The following is a 14,179-nucleotide window of genomic DNA, read 5'->3' on the forward strand; positions in this document are numbered from 1 at the left end:
GCCTTCTACCTCAACCCCGTTAAGAGATATCTCTAGTGGAAATTTCCTCAAGTTTAAACACTCCCGTACACTTGTATCTCACTAATTAATTAGATACTTCTAAGGGGGTAGCAGAGGAGGCACTTTAGTCTCTTTTTTATATAGAAAAGGAATATTTAGGAATAGCCAAACTGCTAATTATAAAATAGGTAGCCTTATGATTTATATAAGACTATAAAACAATACAGAAAAGTGGGCAGAAATTATTCTTTTATTGACAGCTGTGGCCTATTTACCCTCTAAAAGACACAGAAAAATATTCTATACAAATTATTCCAATCCATATTCCTGAAACTTGGTGATAATAAGGCTAATGTGAACAGCTTTTCACTATGAAAGGCTAAAAACGGCACTGCAAAATGAACTTAATGTCTTTAGGAATCCTCTCAACAGATCACTGTCAGTCTGCCTACCTGGCAGGATAATTGCCCCGACCTCTCTGCTGCCCCAGCTGCCCACTGAGCTGCCCAGGAGGCTCTGGGGCTCTGCAGTGGGAGCTCCTGGGCAGCAGGAGCCACCAGCCAGCACCAGACACGGCTGGGCTGGGGACACAGACTGCTCACACGTAACCTCACACAACGGGCAGTGTTTGCATGCCAAGCCAAACCTGTTCAAACATCACTCCTAGCAGAGCATTTTTTGTCCCTTTTTGTACATGCCACACCACAGTTTGATCCAAGAGCAATCTTAAACGTAAGAACACTATGCCCACAATGAACAGTTACTCATATTTCATGTTGTTTCCCAGGCAGGCCAAAAAACTAAGCCTCTTAGGTTTACAGGATTAGCTGTTTTAAGATGGCATAACCAGAGGGTGATTGTTATTTGAATAGCAATATAATACAGGAAGGATTTTGCAGCATGATTCTTTTGGGTGCAGGATATTACCAGCTGCTTCCTATCAGTGGGAGTTACTGGTGTTACTTAAAGCTCTCCCCTACTGTATTTCACTACTGAAATAATAAATGAGCTGAATTACATGTAAATTAATATTTTAATGCAACCCTCAAGAAAGGCAAGTCCGTACTGCGAAACACCAAGGCTGTGAGGTTGGCCTGCTCTTAAAAGAAATTATTTTCAAGCTTCTCAAGCCAATCTGAGTTTTAATCTAGCACAAGGGGAAGACTGAATCTCAGAGTCAGGGTTTCATACCAAGGGATGGTCCTTGTGTTTCAAGCCAGCATTAGGACAAACTAGGTACACCAGAGTACAGTGTATCACCTCTTCAGCTGATGTTTGGGCACTGTAACATCCTTCCTCAGCACTGACAGTGTCAGCAATTATTTGGCTTTTCATGCAAGTGAGATCATAGTAATGTCTTCTAGTTTGTCCATGAAGGTTTGAATTCAAAACACTGAAGCACTGTCTGTCCACACCACTGAGCCCAAAAGTGATGGCACGGTGGAGAAGCCAGGGAATTCATGTGTTAGCAATGAATGTTCAGTAAGTGCAAGTTGTGAAAAATCAGAAGTAAACTGTAAGTCCTGTAGGCACACAGGTCAGTGAGAGAGAGGAAGAAAGAAAACAAAAAATCCCACTAACTCCCCTGAGTCTTTGTCCTTAGAAGATAAGCAGGCTGTCATGAATCATGATCACCAACATCAGCCACCAGTAAACATCCACAGCTGGCCTTTGTGTCTGGTCTCCTTTGGTAGGTTCCTTTGTGTGACCTAGAAATTGATGTTTTAATCCACACACAAGAACCTTCAACAATTTAAAGAAAACACCACGGGAGGTAAGAAAGCAGACTTTTAATAAACGGGTTGAAAGGGAGACAGGACTAGGGAAAAAAGTCATCTTCATTTTCCAACTTCTAAAACAATCTTGAAAGAAGAGGAAAATATAAATATGAAAGACTTGAACACATCCTTTTCATTAAACCAAGACAAATAACAAATTGTGTTCTTCAAGGTAAGTCTTTTCCCATTTTATGCCAGAAATGAAATACTAAAGCTAGAAAGTTGTACAGGAAGCATATTCAAAACCCTGCTGGAAAGCAAGTTATAGCTGCACAGGTTTTGGTTGGTTTTTAGAAGTCACAGGGACAGTCCACTGTAACAGCAAGACAGCAGAAAGACTCACTAGCATTACTTTCAATCTGAAACAAAATTAATACCATAAAGCTAAAACTGTACCAAAAATTAAAATTTAATTCCCCTAATCTAGTATAGTATAATAGAGAGCTTCTTTCATAAGAAGTTTCCAAGCAGTATTTAAATTCAAATTTTGAGACTTAAGAAAAAAAAATAAAAACAAAAACACTTTATAAAAAACTCCCAAGGATTGAGTCTTTGGAAAGAGCAGCAAAATGCTATTTGCAGGAAATTACTCAAAAGGATTCCATTCAGTGACCAACAGCATTTACTATAAATCAGTAAGTGCTGCATACACAGCTAATGTAAACACATGTAGTTTTTGATAGAACCATCTGCAATGCCTGCACTGTACTTCTACTGTTCTAGAACAGTCCAATCTTTAGATCATCTCATAATATTCAAGTATTTATATGTAACAGTTCTTTCCATTCATTTGAAGACAGCATATCCTTGTGTATATATAAATATATGTATAAAACCCTCCATCAAATTATTGGATTTACCTCATTCTGTTGCTCACACACAAAAATGTTACCAAGTTCTGCAGCTGTCAGATCACTTCCTTCCCAAAACCCCCTGCAACCATCTTTACCAGATCTCTCACTTCTGTCAGTAATTGCTCAGAGCTGTTTCTGTGCTGCCTTTTGGCTTCTGTAGCTTCCAGATAAAACAAAGGAGAGTCCATACATGTCAGGATGGCCACACCTACACATACATGCACAGACTGCTGCTTTGTGTGCCAGGTACAGGAAATGCACAAGGCTGTAGGAGGACAGCAAGCTTCACCAGAAAGGTGATGCACTCCTGAGCACCCTTACATCTGTTGTAATGTCAGTTCCACCTGCAACGAGCACTAAAATTCTTACACACGTGGATTTCAAAACCAGGATTTCAAAACAAAACCCCCTCTCCTCATTCCAACACCCTTTCAGAACACTGGGGCAACTTTTTTTTATATGTTTGGATTATGTTTACCTTTCCCTTATATCACATTTTCTACACTGTCAGTGCATCATTCCCCTTGGGCTCAGATTCTATTTCACTTTGATTCTTGTTCTCTTCTTTTACTTCTTTAGAGCTCTTCTCCTCAGTTTCTGCTTTAACTACCTCAGAATTCTGTTCTTCTGTCAGAGTTGACTTTTGTTGTGCATCTTCTTTGTTGCTCTTCACCACCTCCTGCAGATTGTATTTTCTGAACAGAACATAGTCCCTCACCACACTCAAGCAACAGACGGTTTTTATTATTTCCACCACAACTGTGTATTGTGGATTATTAAGATCGACTTTGTTTTCTGGATTGAGGCTGCCCACAATTCCTGTGAAAGAAGATGCAGTTTAAAAGATGCTGGAAAAACTGTTTAAGAGCATAAGCACGTCTTACTGAATGGATAGAAATTAAGACAGAGAAAGCAAGATCCCCCTCAGTTACAGCCAATTACTTATTTTTGTAACTGCTTAAAGTAGCAGAAGAGAGCAGGACTGGCAGAATATACCACTAGTAGGGCTGAAGCAATTGAAAAATTATCCCACTGCAATTACTGAGAAACAAAATATTCGAGTAAGGCAGAGCTATTTTATGAGCCAAATATTGAACAGAAATAGTAACATTATTATTTCAATACAGCATCCAGAGAGAAAGGCTGATAGAAGTCATTTCAAAGCACATATCACTGATACTGACAATTACATTCAACAGTGCTCTCTCTTCTGCTTATAGTCTCTTAAGACATCAACACCAACATGGAATACTGATGTCAAGACTTTTTTTAAGTCTTAGAGAAGCTTTTAATGTTCAAAATACAGGTTTTAAGCAACAAATGTGTATGACCATTATGACCACTTTTAAGAGTCTGACCCATGTTGTGCATGCAATATACCTGTGCATGTAAACTTGTTCTCTTTCGTGTGATACCCATACATACCTGCCAATTCCTTAATTACTTCTTCCCTACTCATATGGCTGTTATTACGAGCTTTGTAAACAATCTGAAAAGTACCCTTGTTAGGGGCTTTAAACCAAGGCTCAAAAAACGTTTCCGTGTATTTTTTCATATCTTCCATAAAAGCCTTGCAAGTTCCAGAAATGGGCAGCATGCGCAGAATGACTCTTGTTTTCTTCTTTTTAGTGGTGTGCATATCCTTTAGTATATGGTGCACCAGGTCCTCAGGTTCTACAAGAAAAACAGGTGGGTATGAGCAACAAATTGAAAGCATCATCTCCCTTCTTCCCCTTCTAAATAATAAGATGAGGTAATGCACGCTTGGCTGCACTGCTGTCAGCCTCAAATCCCTTTAAAGAGAGCGTTGTTTTACTATACCAAGACTGGAGAACCAAAGATTATTCTGTCAAAGCAGTTTCAGCTACCTTTAGCTTTTTCACTAATGACAGAATTCAGTGGCACAGCCAAAGGGAAGGGTATTTGTTTGATATATGTGTGTTACTCGGCAGCCACACTGTGGCCTTTTCCTAACAGTGCTCAGAGCAGTTTGCATTACCCAGCATCAGCTGAAGTCCCACCTATGCCCTGGGTTCTGATGAAGACCACGTTGTTGGCACCACTCTCCACCGACTGGAATCGCCGCAGCTTCTGCTCCGTCGAGGCACGGATCTGGCCAACCTCCTTCTTCAGGGCTGCCTCGACATCGTCCTCATCCTCCTCCCTGTCACTTCCAGACAGCCGCTCCTCGTGATCTGAAAACTTCACACAGGCACGGTTCGCTGGTGAGCACCGAGCAGCAGTGCCCGGCTCCCAGCCCGCGCTGGGCCCGGGGCACACGGGCACGGGCCGGGCCTCTGCTCCAGCCGGCAGCGGGGCTGCGCTGGGCTTCGCCTGCAGAACCTGGGACTCTCGTGGCCGTGGTGCTCACCCACGGCTCCTTGCACACACACGCGGTGCGTTCCACACACACAGCGGGAGCCGAGGCCGCGGGGTGCCGCTCCCCCGCCCCGCCGGCGCCCCGAGCGCCCGCCGGCCCCGCCGCACGCACCTGCTCGGGCCCGTAGAGCAGGTCCCCGTACTCGCCGAGCAGGCTGTAGGCCTCCCCCACGCACTTGCGCTCGTTCATATTGCAGGTGATGAGGATGCCGCGCATGCCGGCCTCCAGCTGCCGCCCGCCGCCGCGGGGCCGCTTGGCCCGGCCGGCCGCCGCTGCGAAGTGCCCCTTGGGCCGCCGCTTGCGCGCCGCCGGCTCGGCCGCGGCCATCGGGCAGCTCCGCCAGCACCGCCGCGATGGCGTCAGCGCCGCGGCCGGCCCCGCCCGCCCGCCCGGCACAGCGCCGCGCCCGGAGCGGCGGCCCAAGGGCACCGGGGGCTGAACCGATGGGACCGAGCCGCGGGCACCGAGCCCCGGGCACCGAGCCGCGGGCACCGAGCCGATGGGACCGAGCCGATGGGACCGAGCCGCGGGCACCGAGCCGATGGGACCGAGCCGCGGGGACCGAACCGATGGGACCGAGCTCCGGGCACCGAGCCGATGGGACCGAGCCGCGGGCACCGAGCCGATGGGACCGAGCCGCGGGGACCGAACCGATGGGACCGAGCTCCGGGCACCGAGCCGATGGGACCGAGCCGATGGGACCGAGCCGATGGGACCGAACCGATGGGACCGAGCCCCGGGCACCGAGCCGATGGGACCGAGCCGCGGGGACCGAACCGATGGGACCGAGCTCCGGGCACCGAGCCGATGGGACCGAGCCGATGGGACCGAGCCGATGGCACCGAGCCGCGGGCACCGAGCCGCCGGAGCGCCGGCCGCGGGCCCGGGGCGGCGGCACTCGTGTGGCGCGCTCAGCCGCGGCCAGACTCGGTCACTCGCAGTCCTCGATGCTTTCGCTTCCCCCGAGCTCTGGACACGCTGGAGGGGAGCGAGCAGCCCTCGGTCCTGCTCTGCCCCGTGCGCCCCGGGGCCGGAGAGATGCTTCGACCACTTCCCTGCCTGCCCGACTCCCGAAGGTGTCGCGGCGTAGAGGGACCAGCTAAACCAGAAACTCTTTGAACAGGTAGATGGAGGCTTGGAAAAATAGCGAACATGTGCTGACAGAACAGCTGTGGCCTAGAGAAAGGTGTCTCTGTGCATCCCGGCCCGTAAGAGCCGCTGCTCCCTGCAGGAATTCTTCAGCTGCTTGGACAATTAAGGGGGTAAGAATTATTACAGGTTCTGATCTGTGGAAAAACTGACCAAGGCAGTTGCTCGAAATCCAATATAAGAAAACCACCATTTGAAGCTTTTCCTATCAGCTAATACTTAGAGATTTTCATCTTTATTAGATGTAAATAAATTGCTTGCAGTTTATTTAAACTGCAGACCGACACACAGACTTTGGCAAAGCTTCTGTACCTGCCCTTACACTTTTCTGCCGTTTGTCAGCAAGGGTTTGTTTAAAAGCTTCAGATCTCACTGGTTGTGTAATACAGTTTCATTGGCACTTAAACCATTACCTCCATAACTTCTTTAGGTAGTGACACCCTCTGCTGTTTGAACATTTGGCTACGATTCATATGATCTCGAAAAAATGACAAAAGAGCTACAAGACCATGTTGAGAAAGTTACTGTTCCATACAGGTATCCTCATAAGGTGAGTGGTCAAATACACAATTTTCACTGCCATAGAGAGTGAGTGTTAACTGCTGTGTGGTTAGTAAGTCTATGCTGCTGAGGTTAAGGAAAAGTAAAAATTTAGGTAAAATGTATGTTATTTTGTATTGCTATTTCCTCCCTTTAGATGAACTTTGTTCAGTAGTTTCCAATAACAGTAGGAAGAGCAGAAGAAACAAACTGTGCCAGAAGTGGAGGCAAAATTAAAGTACCTGCTGCTTTTTTGCAGGTGTTTTTACAAAGTAAGACATTGCAGATTTACACAGTAATGTAAAGTAAAAGACATTACACTATATGCTTCTTAGTTTAGTTTTGAATACAATCTTACCTGATTGCCACTATTTGTCTGTCCAGGGGCTACACTAAGAGCTAAAGCAGACACTGATACAAATGAAATAGGAAACTCAGGGAGGCAAGAGCACAACAGTAATGTGTGTTAAATAAAGTATTTAATGAAATGTCGGTGTCTTACCTTTATTGTTACTTAAAGGATAAAAAACTCTGTAAGAGCTTCAAGAATCACTTTTGATGTGACAACTTCTAAAGAGATTTTAAAATGTTTCAGAAGTTTCAAAAATTTAAAAGTTGTAGGCATAACAAGTATATTTAGAAAAAAAGTGCAAATAAAATCTGTGTCATTGAAATATTTAAGGATTGGACTAGTAAAGTATTTAAAATATGATAGAACAGAAATTTAAGATTGTAGCAACAGCTGCTCAAATTTTAGCACTAATAGTTCTATCTGTTCTCTCACACTTCATTAAGGAGTTACTTTATGATCTGCTGATATTTTTGTGTGTTTGAGCAACTTCCCTTTCTAGCTATCTTAACCAAGAAGTGTCCTTTTTGTCCCATTCTGAGAATATATATCTGACATCATTTGACTGTCCTGATTACATTAAGCATGAAACATAAAGAGTTTAGCATTCAGACAAAAAACTGTATCCATTTTCAAGTTCTCATAGAGGGTCTAAGACACAAATACTTTTTTTTGGAAGAATTTTCTGTATTACTAGAAACAGTTCCAAGAGAGGTCAAAGCATCTGCACTCAAGGTGAGACCATTAGACTTCTCTTTCAGAAGTGCAGATTCCCACTTGAAGTATCCACAACTTTTCTTATTACCTCCATGCTTGCCAACAGGACAACAAAAAAATGCTCTGCCATGATTTGGGCCACCATTTGACACACAGAGTTTTTTGGCTCTTCGACCACAGTTACACAGAGGGGGAGTTGGTTTTCCACTTCTCACAGCTCTTACAGACTGATTCAAATTGACTGTGGAGTTCAGAACAGCAGGAGATACTTTGGGAATATTCGAACTTCTCAAAGGTAAGGAGTCACCAAAAGAGGAAGTTTTCTCTTGATATATATGAAAAGACTGTTTTTTTGCTGGTGGGCATGTTTTTGGACTAGCTGGCTTTCTTTTAGGAGCCTCCAAAGGAGTAGAGTAATTTCCAATTAATGCTGATTGTGCTGAAACAGCATTTCCCTTTGCAGATGGTAACTTAAAAGCTGAAAATTTTGAAGTCTGCCTTTGTACTGTCCCTGTATTATAGATTGTAGTATCAGGACTTTTGTAAACAACAGACTTCAGAGGTTCCGTGGGTGCTACACTTTCCTCCAAACTCTGATTATCTGAACTTGTCACAGCCAATTGTTTTGAAATAGATTTTTCTTCAAACACTGTTAGATTATCTGTATTTGAGTCATCCTTGAGCTGAACAGAGTCCGAATTTTGTTCATACTGAGACTCTGGTATCAAAGCAACGTCTTCCCAGTCTGTCAGCAGAGACAAGCACTCAGAACTGGTGCTGATGTCCCCACTGGAGAGAGTAACTGAGGGGATGGTGGTGGAGACAAGCACCAGCCCTGATCCCTGTACTGGGAGGCTGGGTCTGGCTGTTCCCAGGGGCTGCCCAATGCTCCATCCCTGCCGGATGCCTGCTGATGCAGGACTGGGACGTGGCTGTGCCAGACCAAGAGGAACAGGAAATCTGTCAGTAGATGATGCTGAAGAGCTTTGGGATTGAGCGTGGAATTCAGTCCTTGAGCTGCTGCTGGGTACAACACAGACATCTGCAGAGGGATCAGTGCAAGTGATCAGCTGTTCCCCAGTCTGTACATTAGAAATCATCTTGTTTCCAGCAATACTGTTGTGTTTGTTCTCAGCCAGAGAGTTTGTTTCACAAGTTCCAGCCGTGCCCAGCCGAGACACGCGCTGGAGCGGGGCGCGGGGGAGTCGTCGCTCGGGGGCCCGGCCGAGACGTGGGTGCAGCGCCCGGCAGCGGCAGCGAAGCTGCGACCAGAGGAGGCGACGCACGGAGAACTGAGCGGCGGGGCCCGGCCCGGCCCGCGCAGCCCCGAACGCGACCCCGGGAAGAGCGCGCAGGCACGAGCAGCCCCGACAATTCCAACACGGGAGCGACCGAAGGAGAGAGCAAAGACGCAGCGAGACAGAAAACAGCAGCCACTCGGAAAAAGGAAAAGATCATAGTAACTAAGACCTTAGGGATAGTAAAATGGTATAATGTTAAGCAAAATTATGGTTTTATAACAAGGTGTGACAACCAGCAAGACATATTCGTGCATAGAACTGCTATTAAAAAGAATAACCCTGAAAAATGGATCCCAAGCTTGGGAGATGGAGAGGTGGTGGAATTTAATATTGTACTAGGGAGAAAAGGGTTACAAGCATCGCAGGTCACTGGGCCTGATGGTGTTCCTGTAAAAGGCAGTATATATGCAAAAAATCGTAGTCATGTTAGACAGTATCTCCATTGTAAGCCCCCCCTACAGTCTCCCTTTCCTAATCCCACCTTTCCCTTTTACCCTATGTCCTATTACCCCCAGTGTATTCCCAATCCGTTTTTTCATCCATGGTTTCCCTCACAAAACCATGCTTTTGCCAATTGTTTCCCCAAAAATCCCTTTCCAATGCCGAGTGGGGGAAGAAAAGGGGGAGGGAAGAAGTTAAATCCTCTCCTGCCTCAGTTTCCCCACAAAGCGTGCTCAGAGAGTTCTGTCTCCCTTCTGTCAGCCCTAAGATGTTCCACAGAATCTGACTGGACATTTAAAGACTCAGGAGGGTGGCTTGTTTTGTTTTGAAACGGTTCTTGTTATGTTTATCCAGTTGTTTTCATTCTCCTTTTATTAAAATAAAACGGGTGAGGTGTTGGGGTCCCTCCCCTGCCGTGTAGCCCTGGGAGAGGGGCCCTGAGGGCACAGACACGGGGTTTCCCTGCCCCTGCTCAGCCTCGTTCCCATTGGTTGGTTTGTGTTCCCTGCGCGGGCAGAAGGACCCTTGGTCCCGTGACTGAAACAGTTCCTCAGCAGAGCTCCGGCCATGCGGCTGGAGAAATAAACATCTCTGAAACATCTAGCAAGAATCTGTCTGTCCATATATATTTCCTTTCCACGGGACTCCTGGTTTGATATATGCGTGTTGCAGGATCCCCACTGCAACAGTTCCATCTCTAGATGTTTCAGGTCTGCTCCTTCTTCCCAGTGGAGTTTTGTCAGTGAAATTTCCAGTCAGTGTTCTGGAAATTAAATTACAGTTCTGATGTGCCTGGGGAGTCCATAAACAAAAGCAGATTTTGGAAAGTGAATACCCAGACATTTTGGGAATAAATGCACAAAATTAATAAGCGTATCAGCCTAAGGATGTTCTTTCCAAATCATAGTCAAGATGCTGGGTTTATTATTTGAATAGCTCACCTTTCATCTGTATTCCAGGCTACAAAGCAAGTAGGCCGGAAGATACGAAGCAGTGACTGACCTTATCCAAAGATTTAGTAACTTTCAGCACACATCCATCACAAATCAGCCTCCAAGCAAGACGAGCAGTATTCCGGGAATCATCCAACCCTTCAAAAGCATGGTTATATTAATGTCTTCTTTTCAAACTGCTATTGGGGATAGTTCTTATTAGAGGAAAAATGTAATCTAGGTAAGCCTTACATAAATGACAAGGAGTCACAGAACTGTGACACTTAGTCATCTAGTTCAAAAAGGGGAAGTAGAAAATTCCAAATAATTCCCTGTGCTGAAACATCTGAAGTACTATCCATAGAGCTGAATATCTATTCACAATTTTAAATATCTTTGCTCTGTTTTACTAATCAGCTCCAAAAAAACCCCAAAAAACATATTGTGCTAGAATTCTCTAACATTAACATGCTGAGCTATCAGGTAAAATCAAGTTTCTTTATGTTCCGTTCACCTCTTTTCCTTTGCATCCCAGCAATTCATAAATTGATCTTGTGAACATGCACTCAGTAGCAGTAGAAGAGATTTCAGAAATGAAGTATGAGGTTAGAAATAACAAACTGTTCTTGGAAGCATTTTGCCTTTTTTGTTTTGATGGTTTGTTGGACAGAACATGGCATAACCTGAAGCAATAGTTACTGTTCAGAATAATGACTACTATTAACTAGCTGCTTTAGGTTAGGTTAGCTAACTAAAGCTAAATAGTATTTAGCTTTAGAAGAGATATATATTAATGTATATATTAAAGTGAGGATCATCATACTTACCACAATGTTCCCGCCCTTCAAAAGCTATCCCCAAATCCTGCAAAGCTCCGTTTAGCCCTTTAGGCTTTCTGTTGTAGAAGGCCTAAGGAAAGAAATGCAGGTGCTTAGCATGAAGCATTTCAAAACCTTTCCCTAGTGAAGCAAAGCCATTTCAGAAATATCCCCTTATGAATAATAAATCTCACAAGGCAATTAAGCAAGTTGGGTTGGCATTTTACAGTGAGGATCAGACCATAAGTGACTTAACCCTGTAAGAAATCAGAATGGAAAGAACCATGAATCCCTTCCCTCAGTTTTAAGCAAATCCATTCTGTCTGAGCTGTGGAGTCATTTGTCTGCACTCTATGGCTTACCTTGACAAGTCTTAATAGACCAGCAGTGAAGAATACAACTATAAATAATACCTTAAGGTGTTTAAACTGTTGCACAATATGCAGTCAAAGGCATGGGCATGAATATATTTGGCACAGGTATGGATTTTTTTTGTAAGTGAAAAAAGTGAGTATTACTACTTATTCCTGGTATCTGATTTGATCACTAGAAAGGGGGAATAGTCACACTGTTTATCTTTAGAGACCTAATTCTGCTGCCTATGTGTAAGGTACCTCTAAGTACTTCTAAACAGACTATGATGATGACTTCCTACACAGCAATATAAGGCAGCAATAAGACCACACACACAAAAAAAAAAGTTAGGAAGCAAGGAGAGCAAAAACTGTCAGGAAAGGAAGAGCAGCTCAAAAATGATAAAAGGATTATCATTCTTTTATCAAACAACAATCTTTTCCTGGCATTAAGATTTCTGTTGAAATTCCTACAGGTCTAGGGCAGTTGGTTATTAAGCGATAACAACATAAAAAAATCCCAGGTTACTCTGGTCACTGGGACATACAGCATCGCCTTGTAAGCTCAGGTACAGTCAGCCTTTGAGGTGAGGGTGGGTAGAAATGTTTCAGTCTCTCAGTCTTCTCACCCTGTACGTTGCTTTGAGATCAATCCAGGAATTCAGGATCTCGGGTTTGCGCAGCTGCTTCCTTTTACACTCGTAGTGCAAACACACGCCCAGGTCCCAGTCTGTGCAGGGAAAACCACAGTCAATCCACCACTACAGAACTGGCCTAAAATCCACATAATGTGGCCTAAAAATCTACATAAAGGGACACAACACCAACACACTGTCAGCATCCTGTGTGTGAAGTCGTCGTCCATGGAAAACACCGGGATTGCTGCAACGGGACACCAGGAGAAGCAAACCCCTGTTGTTAGTAAATAACTTCAGACAGTTAAAGATCTCAAAGGCAATCATTAAATCATTTAGACACACTAAGAATGGTCACACAGTTCCCCATGTAAAGCAGAAAAATGTAACAATGTCAGATCCTGAAGTCAAAGATGCAGCGAACACATCGGGATTCCATGGATTTCATATTTTCAGTCTTATCCCAATATTCCACATTTTTAATACCTAATAACAGGATTTTGGCTGCCTAGAAGTGAGGACACAATCTCACTAGTGCCACCTAATGTTATTACTGTGCAGAAAAAGTAAATGAACATGTTATTTACCTGTCCAAGTAACAAAGGCACATGCTTTTGCTTCTGAAGTAGAATTACTTTGACTGTCTGTGCTGAATATAATTTTCTTCTCCTTTTGTATCTTTTGAATCCATTTCAAAAACTGTGATAAGCAAATGTTGAGAGGCACCCCTTTGTCCACTTGATCCTTCATGGAACAGAACAAGAAGCATGTATGTGTTAGAATGCACTGAAATTCATTTGAGGTTTATTTCTTTCTAGCCTTTTATGGGCCTCTTTAAATAAAACAGTAAATAGCAATTATACAATTGTAAAATAATGTTAAAGCACAATTACCTGTGTTATGCCAGTTAGTCCCGTACAGAATCCAGAGAGAATAGGATTCTCCTGGGGCTGGACATACATGTGGAATTCAGATTCAATCTCTCCTGTTGAGGTGTTTAACAGGACTGCTGGAAATTCAACTGCAACAAACACAGAACGAGAAGAAGAAACAAAACGAAGGAGAAGAAGAAACAAAACAAACAAACAAACCAGAACCAAAACACAAAACCAGAAAGGTTAAAGCTGTTCACAGGAATTATTCCATTTTTATATGGGTCCCTGCCAACTCTGCGTATTCCATGATTCTATTATATATATCTATATATATTATTATATATATTATATATAATATACATTATATGTTATATATATTATATACATATGTATTATGTATATTCTATATTTTATATATATACACACAGGGTTTGAGCATGGTGCTGACAAGGCCAAGGTTGGAGGTTTGATTCCTGTGTGGTCCATTCACTTAAGAGCTGGACTCGATGATCCTTGTTGGTCTCTTCCAGCTCAGAATATTCTGTGATATATATATATATATATTATATATATATATATATACACGCAGATATACACACATTTACGTTACTCATTTATCTATTACTGCATTACACTGGGGCTGAACCGCCAGGAGTTAAAAGGAGCAGAATACAAGGAAGGCACAGCGGACACACGGTGCGGCGCCAGCCCGTGCCCGGTGCACTCACTGATCTCGGCCCCGCGCCGCTCGGGGGCCGCCCAGCACGTGGCCTCGAAGTCCAGGACGATGAGGAAGGCGAAGCGCTGCCCCGCGGCCGCCCGCGCCCCGCTCCGCGCCCTCGCGCTGCTCCGCGCCAGCCCCAGCCGCCTGCGGACACCGACTGCGCTCAGGGGCCGCCCGCCGCGGCCCCTCCGCGCCCGTACCCCTCCGCGGCCCGGCCCCGTACCTGGCCAGGCGCTTGGTGGCCATGGCCACGCTCCGCCGCCTCAGCGAGCGGCCGCCATTCCGAACGTCCCGCGGGCCCGCCCCCATCGCGCTCTCGGCCGCTCCGCCGCG

At 44.7% G+C, this 14,179-nt stretch overlaps 3 protein-coding genes across 6 annotated transcripts; 1 reads left to right on the forward strand and 2 right to left on the reverse strand.

Annotated features, from left to right (window-relative positions):
• Positions 1 to 1,775: 1,775 nt before the first annotated feature.
• On the reverse strand, positions 1,776 to 5,354 carry THUMPD1 (THUMP domain containing 1). Its single transcript, XM_048321257.1, has 4 exons — positions 5,124 to 5,354; positions 4,654 to 4,834; positions 4,058 to 4,306; positions 1,776 to 3,451 (listed from the first exon to the last, which is right to left on the reverse strand). The coding sequence occupies exons 1-4, from the start codon at positions 5,337 to 5,339 to the stop codon at positions 3,132 to 3,134; spliced, it is 966 nt and encodes a 321-aa protein (XP_048177214.1). The 5' UTR covers positions 5,340 to 5,354; the 3' UTR covers positions 1,776 to 3,131.
• Positions 5,355 to 5,430: 76 nt separating this feature from the next.
• Positions 5,431 to 7,966, forward strand: LOC125334381 (decreased expression in renal and prostate cancer protein-like). Of its 2 annotated transcripts, XM_048321188.1 has the most exons (3): positions 5,431 to 6,274; positions 6,592 to 6,711; positions 7,874 to 7,966. In XM_048321188.1, the coding sequence occupies exon 1, from the start codon at positions 5,456 to 5,458 to the stop codon at positions 6,113 to 6,115; it is 660 nt and encodes a 219-aa protein (XP_048177145.1). In that variant the 5' UTR covers positions 5,431 to 5,455; the 3' UTR covers positions 6,116 to 6,274; positions 6,592 to 6,711; positions 7,874 to 7,966. The 2 variants fall into 2 exon arrangements, with proteins under 2 accessions (XP_048177145.1, XP_048177146.1); XM_048321189.1 differs by lacking the exon at positions 7,874 to 7,966 and having other exon boundaries at positions 6,592 to 6,712.
• Positions 7,162 to 14,158, reverse strand: ERI2 (ERI1 exoribonuclease family member 2). Of its 3 annotated transcripts, XM_048321185.1 has the most exons (9): positions 14,070 to 14,158; positions 13,851 to 13,990; positions 13,141 to 13,268; positions 12,835 to 12,991; positions 12,242 to 12,342; positions 11,269 to 11,350; positions 10,512 to 10,600; positions 10,204 to 10,301; positions 7,162 to 8,928 (listed from the first exon to the last, which is right to left on the reverse strand). In XM_048321185.1, exons 1-9 carry the CDS (start codon positions 14,153 to 14,155, stop codon positions 7,683 to 7,685), a joined length of 2,127 nt encoding a protein of 708 aa, XP_048177142.1. In that variant the 5' UTR covers positions 14,156 to 14,158; the 3' UTR covers positions 7,162 to 7,682. The 3 variants fall into 3 exon arrangements, with proteins under 3 accessions (XP_048177142.1, XP_048177144.1, XP_048177143.1); XM_048321187.1 differs by lacking the exon at positions 13,851 to 13,990 and having other exon boundaries at positions 14,070 to 14,152; XM_048321186.1 differs by lacking the exons at positions 13,851 to 13,990; positions 14,070 to 14,158 and adding an exon at positions 13,549 to 13,663.
• Between the last annotated feature and the right edge of the window lie 21 nt (positions 14,159 to 14,179).

Source organism: Corvus hawaiiensis, chromosome 16, assembly GCF_020740725.1.
Source record: "Corvus hawaiiensis isolate bCorHaw1 chromosome 16, bCorHaw1.pri.cur, whole genome shotgun sequence".
NCBI lineage: Eukaryota > Metazoa > Chordata > Aves > Passeriformes > Corvidae > Corvus > Corvus hawaiiensis.